At 39.4% G+C, this 11,242-nt stretch overlaps 1 protein-coding gene across 1 annotated transcript in view; it reads right to left on the reverse strand.

Moving 5' to 3' along the window:
* Window positions 1-11,242, reverse strand: part of Mamo (zinc finger protein 628-like) — a 31,375-nt gene that overhangs the window by 10,708 nt on the left and 9,425 nt on the right. Inside the window, exon 2 of the mRNA XM_078180791.1 lies at window positions 1,656-2,661. Coding sequence (XP_078036917.1) covers window positions 1,656-2,636 — 981 coding nt within the window. The 5' untranslated portion in view covers window positions 2,637-2,661. The remainder of the gene's footprint in view (window positions 1-1,655; window positions 2,662-11,242) is intronic.

The following is an 11,242-nucleotide window of genomic DNA, read 5'->3' on the forward strand; positions in this document are numbered from 1 at the left end:
CTATATAATTACTTCGGTGGTGCAATTAAATATATTTTTACTGTAAAATTTCCAAGGCCTCTTCTGACAAGCGATGGCATTATTAATTAATAAAAATTCCCCAGCTTCCAATAAAAGTACCAAAAAATCTAACGCGTCAATAATTGTTTATTATTCGCTACATATACTTCAAAATTGTCATCGAGCTCTAAGCGAAGTCTGACACTAATTTCGAACCCTCTTCAGCACCCTCGCAGCCGCGAAACGCGTTCCATTCGAAGAACCGAATAATAATCATTTCAAACACACTTTAGCTGTTGCAAGTTCCGCGGGTAAACGTTTTAAAAAAAAAAACCGAGAGAAAACGAGAACAGAAAGAATAAAACTCGTCGGATGAAAAAGTATTTATAAATTACTATTTAGGAAAACCGTGTGTGTGCGCGCCCTAGAAATGAGCAACTGGTGGCCGTTGGGTGTAGGCGACGGTTACCCTGGTGTGTGGGTGACTCTGAAAGTGGAGTTTAGAGCGCGGAATTCCGAGGGAAAAAGCGGACAGAACCAGGCATCGAGAGTTCCGACCGTCTAGCCATAATCATTGTGAAAAAAGATCAAACGGAAGAATTGTTACCGTTGTGTATAAAACGGTGCTTATTAATGTAACTACGCGCTTACATATACAATACGCACGTACACATATACTCGTCACGTAGCCACGGCAACTAAAACTCTTTCGCCGCGCTTTCCCTCGCAAAGTGAAAAAACGTTATAAAAGCTGACGCGATGAAACGAGCCTGACACATACACGAGTATATATGTGTGCGTGTGTGTGTATAATAAAACTCTCTTACGAGCCCGAAGTAGCTCGCTGTGAAAAACCCGAAACGAAATAACGTGATTTTAATATTAAAATCGACGACTTTCGACCGCGGAAAGATGGCGACGAACCAACGGATTGAGAATAGCTCAAGTTTAACCCTTTGCACTCGAAGTACTGTTAACTTTATTTTTAGGAATTATTTGTAATTCTAGAGAGGAAGAATCATTAGTAATTATCCTAATCACTAAAATAGTAATTTATATAATAACAATAATAATAATTACTTTAACTTTATTTTTTAGTAATTATTAGTAATTTTAAAGAGCTGGAATTATTTGTAATTCTAAAATAAAAGTAATTACTAAATGCAATTCTAAAATAATTTTTCTGATATATGGCACAAAATGTATTTTTTATGAATATGAAATTGAATCTTGTAACTCATGCAACAATAGTTGTACTGTTAATAATTTTTGAAATCTAGTTTTCTATAATATAAAAATTATTTTGAAACGTGACAATTTTAGTGCCTCAGAGTCAACACTCGAGTGCAAAGGGTTAAATTAACAAAACCAAAATGTATATAAATCTTGTGCAGTTTATACTCGCTCTCCGATTGGTCCATCTACTTCATCAATAACTCGTCAACGAAGAGAAAGTGAACATTTTCGCCAAAGGAAAAATCTACCCTAACACACCATAATTCTCGAAATATTTGTCTATTGTTTCAAGCAATGAAGAGTCACCCGACACGCGATTAAAACTCGCCCGATTCGAACGGAGTAGATTCGAGTGGACTAGATTCGAGTGGAGCAGGTCTATCTAGAAGCGTGATAAAATAGATGATCAATGTACTCACAAGCGGAACTTGCTGGACCGGAGGCAGCCCCGACGGGCCCGCGAGAGGTTCTGTACTGTGGGGAGACGGAAGCCGGCTTTGCGGTAAGTTCAACGGCAGCACGCCGGTCGTGCCGCCGGTGTTGTTGCTAAGACTCATGTCCGACGGTCCGCTGTGCACGGAGATCGGGCTGAGAGAGCCCCTCGTCTCCTCGAGGCTGACAGCGTCTTCGGAGTCCCTTCTGGGCCGGTCGAGAGCCAGGGGTCCGGAGCAGGGGCTACCAGGTCCGGCGGGCGACGGCGGACACTCTGTCATGTCTATCGCGTCGGCGGGTTCCCCCGTGGCCGGTTGCGTGACGTTCTGTTGCGTTTGGTCGCATTCTTTGCCGACACCCGCTAGCACCGCCCCGCCGACCACCGACGTGTTCCCTTCTCTCTCCTTGTTGCTCGCCTCTTTTATGCTCTCGCGTTCCCGGTGATGCTCCCGCGACGTCTCCCGCTGCAGACCCTCGGACGTGCTCGTGTGCTGCGCTTGCTGCTGCTGCTGCTGCTGTTGCTGCTGTTGTTGCTGTTGCTGCTGATGCTGTTGTTGCTGTTGCTGCGGCTGTTGCTGCTCGTCCCTCGACGCTACCGCCGCGTTGATGTTCGTCATATCCGCTAGACCCTTCACCTTAAGGCTCTCCGCTGTCTTAAGGAGAGCCGATAGCTGGCAGTACTCGACGTTTACCTCGCCCTTGTACATGAAGTCGACGAGGGTACGTAGCTCGGCGAAACGTACGTCCTTTAGGATGACTATGGGGTGGCGGTTCGGGTGGTCCAGGAACAGCGCCTGGAAGTAGCTGGAGCACGCGGAGAGGACTACCTTGTGGGCGCGTATCGACGGTCCCTCCGTGCACGCCAGTGTCACGTCCACCAGCGACTCCGACTCCAGCAGTTGACTGAACACACCCAGCAGGTTGCTCTGATGATTGTTCCACCTCAGGCAGTAATGCTCACTTCCCATGTCTGAACTGCACCCCGCAACCCTGCTGCAAGAGAAACCATTTGTACCGAGGCGCGGGTTTAACGCGCACACGTCGTCGTCGTCGTCGTCGTTTCCTGTCAAATCTCCTCGTTCTTTCTTTTTTCTCGTCGTTTTCTTTTCTTCTGTTTTTTTTTTCAATTTTTTCGTTTGCTTTCGCTCGACGTTTTTCCTGTTCGCTATATTTCTTTTCTTTTTCACATCGTCGTCGCCTTCGGTCGACCTCTATGTCTGTGTCTCGCTGCTTTCATCGTTGAAATCACCGAGATCGAAAGACACTCTGCTTTTAATATTTAGACTCTGAATAGACCACAGAGTGGTTTGTGGTGAGTGGGGGAAGGGTTGTGGGAAATTGTGGTGTTAACGCGTCGTCGAGGTTGTGTTTTATGCTGTTGCAGGAATAGGGGATGCAGACGCGATGTGGATCAGCTGGAAAAATCGCTTGCTGGAGGGAAGATTTGATTTATTATAATATTGATTTTGAAAGCAATTGGAGTGATTTATGGTGAATTTTTTAAATTGTGCTCGTCGCTGCATAGGGTTTTTAACTCCTTATTATACTTTGACGAGTTTATCCCCTTTTTATTAATATTTAAGCATTCCAGTAAATTCAGGCACGGGATAAATATTAACGTTTTGTCTCTTTTAAGAAATTACTCCAATTGAAAAATCCCTAGTTGCAGTAATTGCGAAGAAAATGGTACGTCAAGGGGTTAATTAATCTTTTACTCTATAGCGTGGTCTCAAACTAGTGATCAAGACTCTAAACACAGTCTGATAAATATATAAATTATTTTTCAGTCGTTGGAATCTAAATAATATTCTATTATATTGTTATTAATATACAGTCATTGGAGAACGTGTAGGCATAATATAATTAATAATTCTCTTTTTCTTCCAGCAAATTATTAGCTATTAAGAAACCCTAGTCGTTGCTATGGTAAAAGAAATTGTAGCGCAAGGAATTAATTAATCTTTTGCCCTATAGTGTGGTCTCAAACTTGTGATGAAGATCCTGAACCCGGTTTAATAAATATATATATTATTTTTGTCTCTTGGATCTCAATACTGTTCTATTTTATTATTATTAATGTACAACAGAAAGTATAGATTTTAAATATGGATAGAATTTAGATTTTAAATTTGAAAGAATTTAGATTTTAAATTTGGAAAAATTTAGATTTTAAATTTGGAAAAAATTTAGCTTTCAACTTTAAATTTCTGCAGAACTTAAAACATTCTAAATAAATATCTACATCACTCCCAATTATTTACCACTTAAAAAAAGACAATCCAATCCGATAAAACCATATAAAAATTGCCAATAAAATGCCAAACGAATCCCTAAACTCTTACATAACAAATTCTGTAACATTCTGCTCGTCAATTGTACATTTTGTATAATTAACATCCGCGTTTCTCACAATTTGTTTACCTACGCAGATATTTACACCGGCTAATTGGTGCGACACGGTTTCTAATCACTCCTCCCGATCGCATTAACAGATCCTTCCGGCGACGACTCCTTTTTTCCTCCCAAGATAATCTGTCCCGGAACGCGCGCGGCTATTAAACATTTTGTATTCCGCGCGGGCGAGCGTGTGTTCGCCAATAAAAAATTCATTAGCGATTGCAAACAGCAATCATCGTCACCCGGCGCGCATGACGGGCCCAACCTAATCGCGTAAAATTACATACGACGCCTAATCGCATGTAAATCCGCTCGGACACGCACGCATAAATTAACCTGGCTGGCTCGTATTTTTCTCTGTCTCTCTCTCTCTCTCTCTATACCTCCCTCTCCTCCCTCTTCACCCTTGGAACGCGTGTGTCCCGCATGAGCAGCGCGAAAACACGGAACCGCGGATGTCTAAATTGGAATTCCTTGTCCGCCGATGGAAAACCGTATACGCGGGGGAGAGAGAGGCCCTTCGTCTGCTATCAGTGAATTTCTTCCGGCGTAAATCACTGTTCGCGGAAGCGTGAAGGGGCCGCGCGCCGCGGCGCCGATGCCCGGCGACGGCGATTTATTCGCCGTGCCGGGAGGCTGGGAAACGGCGCGACGATCGAGAGTCGCGTTGTTCGATTCTTGTGAAGGTGCGCGCGCGATTTGGGAGGAACGCGCGGCGAGAAGACTGTGAGGATGGCGACTTACTGTTCATATTTATAATTGCCCTAAACTGACTCCAGTTTAGGGGTAGTTTTAGAGTAAATATGACGGTTGATTAATAATGCAAAGGTTACGGTGAAATTTAACCCTTTGAAGGCGGAGATATTTTAACTGGAAATTCAGAAGTTACTGTGTTTCTATTTTATAGAAGAATTTTTATTATTAATTCAAAATTTATGGAATGGTTTATATATTATAGAAATGATTTTTCTGAGCTCTCGGCAATTTTTTAAATATAGGTAAATTTGTTAATAATTTTGCAATGTGTCATAATAATTTTTAGCAGCGCCTTAGTGTCGCTACTTGACTGCAAAGGGTTGAAACAAAGTATTTCGGTCGTCTACATTGGTTTTTATGGCGAAGTAATTTTGTCTGGTATTTAAAGAAAAATTCAAGACGTTTATTAATATTTTACCAATCGACTTATATAAGTAATCGGCTATTAATATAAATAATCGGCTATTAATATAAATAATAAATTGGCTTCTTAGCCTATAAATCTGTTGGCACAGTAATCGATGATTTTCTATCTGTTATTGACAATATCACAATGTCTATTGTATTATTATACAATTTTTTAAATATTGCGAATTGGTTTAAATGAACCAAACTATTATAAATGGAATTATTTATAGCGAGCTACTTTAAATGAATTAAACTGTATTCTGTAATAACAACTACACCTGTGATTTAAAAAACTTAATCGCCACGATCACCATTAATTTATCGTTCTCGATGCAACAAACTAGATGCCACCGCAGTTTTTACTCTCCTCATGACTCGGCAGTCATTATAATGTCACACAATCAATCAATCAATCACCACGATTCGTTAAACAACGATCTTCCATTCCACAAAACATTCTACACAGAGTTTTCTACACCACCTAAACCAATCTCGAATAACAATTAATTGTTATTTCTATTATAATAGCCGGAGGAATTATTTTAGATTTAGAATTGAAATAGCATCGATTACAAAGGGTTAATTGCTATTACAATAGCTAGAGGAATTCTAATATCTATTATAATATTAAAATATCTATTATAATATTGCAATAGCTATAATAGCTATCATAATAGCTAGAGGAATTCTAATATCTGTTATAATATTTTAATTGCTATTACAATAGCTAGAGGAATTATTTTAGATTTCGAATCGAAATAGCATCGATTACAAAGGGTTAATTGTTTCTCGCTGCGTCTAATAGCCCTCGCTAACGAACCCCCATAGATAACGGGGGGTTGGTCCGCTTTAGCTTGGAATCCAGGGATTGTAACAAAGCAGACACGGTTGTCTATACGTCCCATCGGAACCCTTTATTTTTTTTTCTCCACCGCGATAACAGCCCTATAAATCGGTCTAATTAAAACGTTCATTTATTCAAGCGGCAACGGGCGGACGCCGCTTACACGGCGCGAAGTTGACGGCGGACGACGCGTCCGGGAATTTATTCAAGCGGCCGGCGCGCGACCGCTAATAATCCCACGGCAATTTGGTCCACGTAAAAAATATTATTTTCTCTTTATTATTACGATACCGTCCTCCCTCCCCCCTGCTCCCTCTCGCGCGCATTATCACCGTACGTTATCACACGGTTCCGTTGGCAGGATCACGCGAGGATCGCGCCGCGTATACGCGACACGCGAGAACACAGAGAGAAAGAGAGAGAGAGAGAGAGAGAGAGAGAGAGAGAGAGAAAGAGAGAGAGAGAGAGCAACCGCGTCTCCCCGTGCTTCGCCGGCGCGCGGATAATTACGTGTGTAGTTACACGTGTGTTTCCGTGATCGCACATGGCCGCGACACGTGCGTGCGCGCGCCGTTCACGCGTTTAGACGCGGCAATAAATACCGGGGAAAGATAAGCGATTGTATCGTCGGCTGATATCGGCTCTATGCATTTCTCTCTCTTTCTTTCTCTCTCCCTGCATCTTCTCGTGCATCTTGTCGTTCATGGTACCGTACACCATGGGACCGAGTCAGAAGTAGTTCCTGATACCTGAGCGCCACGAACCTATAGCGACCTGGAATGCGCCTCGTGTGTCGCTGATATGGAGAAGTATTTTTCAGGTGCTAATTAGGTTTTTGAGGAACTATGTTTATTTTAATAGTTAAAGCAGTGCTTGGAAGAAAATAGAATAATAGAATTTATTTTATTTAAAATTGACAGAGAGAATACCGAATTATTAAGGATATTTTCGTTATAAACTAGAGAGTCGATATTAACCCTTTCGATACCAGCGCTATGACCGCCATGACACTAACTATACGAAACGCTGCACCAAAAAATTCTCACTTGGTCAGTACCCCTTTATATAAAGATTGTCCTATATGTTAAAAATAACAACTGTGCTTAATAAAACAATATTATTTTAAAATAAAAAGTTTTGTTTCTAGCTTTAATATTAAGGTATATTTATTAATATAAAATTCTAGCAAGGGTGAAGGACGAAAAAATATTAATCGACGCAGTTTCGAAAGAGATTATAGTGCAAGGGGTTAATAAGAAGCATTTCAATCGTTATAAAATGGTCCCTCGTTAATAAAAGAAATTAAAAAATCACCTAGACATTTACTTTGAATAAAATTTTATTATCTTGAAAGCATTCACTCGAGAAAATATTAATCGACGCGACAATTTTTAAAAAATCTCGCAGTGCAAGGGATAATCGTTCAAATCATCATAAAATCGTTCCTTTTTGATAAAAAAAGAAATTAAAAAAATCACTTAGATATTTAATTCGACAAAACTAATATATAATACCATTTTAAAAGCATCCACTCAATTCTTCAACCTGACTATACTATACTTCAATCTTAGTCTCTCTGATTACTCTACATAAATACAGAGAAAGAGCTGCTAAAGGGTTAATATAAATCACCAATCACCGAACGAATCAAATTCGCTCGATGCCCCGGCATTACTCTTTCCAGTACACCACGAGGTCCGACACAACGTTCACAAAATCCGCTTTTGTGTTTTTAAAGCGTCGGGAATTAGCCCCCGATGAAAAATCGCGTCGCGCCCGTGAATTATTTCGAAGGGAATGTATTTTCCAGCGTGGCGCTCGCGCGTGGCGACCGAATCGCGGGTTGCAGCAGGGGGGGCGAACGAGGGGGTTGCAGCACGGGGGCGGCACAGGCGGAATAATGAAAATCGCGGGAAATCTGTGTCAACCGGTAACCTCCCTGGGATTTTTCGACGAGCTCGCGTCAACGACGATCATTGGCACGGTTTTCGGCGAATCATCCCGGCGCCGAATCGGTGGCAACCGTTTCATCATTTAGCGGAGCCAAAAGCTTTCCGTGTGCAAGGCGCTGGCAAGAGAGAGGAGAGAGAGAGAGAGAGAGAGAGGCTCTCCCCCACCCGATGATCGATCGCCGGATGAAAAACCGGCTGCCATCGTAAATTACGAGCGTGCCAGATTTTTGGCAAATATCTCGAACGCGTTACGAATCTCTTTTAATTTCTGCGTGAAGCGCGACGCCGATCCGGCTGGCGATTTTTAACCCCTTAGGCACTGAGTTTCTCGCGAAACGAGTTCTCGGAACTGAGTTACCATTTTTCTATATTGTATTATGCTCCTATTTTATATTATTTTTCTATATGATATTATTTTGCCATATTATATTATTTTTCTATGTTATATTATTTTGCTATATTACATTATTTTCCTATGTTATATTATTTTGCTATATTACATTATTTTCCTATGTTATATTATTTTGCTATATTATATTATTTTTCTATGCATTATATACATAGTATAGTATAGTTATAAAAATGTATTGGCACTGTAAATTCATACTTTACAGAACTACCAATTTATTATTTTGCAACGTTACTTAGTCAAAGTCCATTCAGCTTCAATCAATTTTTTTTATATAACATTTAGAATTTTTAAATAAACTGTAGAAAGTTCGCACATGACTGTTTAAGTCGACCCAAATTCAATAATATTTTTCGAACGCTTAAAAATCCATTTTATTCGTATATCAAAGGGTTATAAGAAAAGGAGAATTACGGTGGACAATTATAGAATACGAGCGAAATTATTCCCCAAAATTCGCGTCTATTGTTTCCACACATTACATAGCACTTGAAATTTTTAAATAAAATATGGCAAGTTCGCAAACAATTCTTTAGTCAACGCAAATTAAATAATATTTCTCGAACGCATAGAAATCCATTTTATTAATATATCAAGGGATTGTAAAAACAGTATAATTACAGTGGACAATTATAGAATACAAGTGGAATTATTCCCTAAAATTCGCGTCTATTGTTTCCACACGTTACCCAGTATTTGTAATTTTTAAAATAAATATGGTAAGTTTGCAAACAACTGTTTAGTCGATCCAAATTAAATAATATTTCTAGAACGCTTAAAAATCCAGTTTATTAATATATCAAGGGGTTATAAGAAAAGGAGAATTACGGTGGACAATTATAGAATACAAGTGGAATTATTTCCCATAATTCGCGTTTATCGTTTCCATTATTTCCGTCTCAATAAAATTAAATTTTCTTCGACGCTTTAACCAATTAAAAAAACTTACTCTACACTACGCTTCCCCAGGGTCATACTTGACCCATCTCGTCTCAATTCAGTCCAATTCCCATCGGAACAAACACATGCCAATCGCTTCCTACCTTTAATCATCATTTACGGCCGTTTATAAAATCATCGTCGCGAAAATACGCTTCGCGCGATAAAAGCGGAAAAACGCGTCGATACTCGCGTGTCGAGAGCGGAAAACGCGTCGACCCTCGCGTCTCGAAAGTGCCCGGTTGTGCGTCGCCTGTTACATAAAGGCAGTCGCGGTGCACATGCCTCGATAATTCGCGTCATTTCAGAGTTTTCTTTGGGTCAATCCGTTTAGGAGGACGCACACGCACGTGTGTCCTCATCGCGGACGCCGACTGTGCGCCGCGGTGAACGGGTTCGACGTTAAACAGCTCGACGACTGCCTACGCAATTAGATTACGCGCGCGCGCGATAAACGGGAGTCGCGCTTCCTGGTTTAAACAAAATGTATTGCTTCTAGCTTTAACCCTTTGCAGTCGAAGCCCGTCTTAAATGGAAATTCTAAAGTATTTGTTCAGATTTACAGTGTTTCCGATTCGATACAATCTAGAGCATTTTATATACATTATAGGAATTGAATTTTATTGAATTTGATGACTTATGTAGTAGATGATAGCTCTTAACAATTTTCTAAATGTGAACAAGATTTGATAAAAAATTATTTCTGAAACGTAGCTTCATCATTTATAGCGGCGCCTTAGAGTTGCCACTCGATCGCAAAGGGTTAATATTAAGATATATATATATATATATGTAATATTATATTAATCCTTTGCACTCGAGTAGTTCTAAAATAATTTTTATATTAAAGACTAGATCTAAAAAAATGATTGAAAGTGTAACTATTGTAACAGATTTCCATTTCATTATAAATCACGAAAATTATTTTAGATTTACTAATATACAGATATTGATAAAATGATTTCGAGTGCAAAGGGTTAAAACACACAAACTATGTAATCTCTTTATGTTTTACCTTTATATTATAATATCATTTTTGTTCTTCTTTTCTCTCTTTAATTTACTATTTATAAGGTTCGAACTATGTACATTAACGTAACTCGAAAGGGCCTTACTAGCCCTTTAATAAAGAATAATAATAACAATTATTATTATAATCGTGAATGCACGAAGTTCGCAGTCCAGTAATTATCGACAATATTTCTATATAATTATCTAGCAAATATCGAGATCCTATCGAAGTATTAACCCTTTGCACTCGAAGCTATTTTAACTCAATTTAATATAATATTTCTGACCCACAGTATTTTGATTTTACATGATTTATTTTATGCATAGTTTGCATTTTATTTGTATGAAATTGTGTATTTTGCAATTTATATACCAGATAGACTCTTCATAATTTTTCTTTAAAGAAATTTAATAACATAAAAATTGATTTAGAATATTTTTAAATATTTTTTATTTAGGCAATTTTTATGGGTGCATCGGAGTCACCGCTCTAGTGCAAAGGGTTGAAAAGTGTCCTGTTTCGTTTAGGACAATTCGTGCATCGCTGTTAATAAGAATATAGAGGGGTGGAGAAAAATGAACTGCAAACAAATTCGGTGTGAAAAAGATTGAAAAGCGTGCGATGAATTAAACTAAAATAAAACAATCAAACGGTGCGGAACGTTAAGGGAGCCGCGATAACAATACCGTATCGCATAAAAAGCGAAGTCGAGCTTAATTTCCCCGCTCATAGCGCAACCATTGTGAGAGCGTTTCAGCCGACATTAAAATGTTGACAGCTTTATCGTTACTTTTATAGCTGTTTCCATTTAACTTTCCATCGGTCTGCGACTGTATGCGTTCACCATACCACACGTG

Source organism: Augochlora pura, chromosome 1 (genome assembly GCF_028453695.1).
Source record: "Augochlora pura isolate Apur16 chromosome 1, APUR_v2.2.1, whole genome shotgun sequence".
Lineage (NCBI taxonomy): Eukaryota > Metazoa > Arthropoda > Insecta > Hymenoptera > Halictidae > Augochlora > Augochlora pura.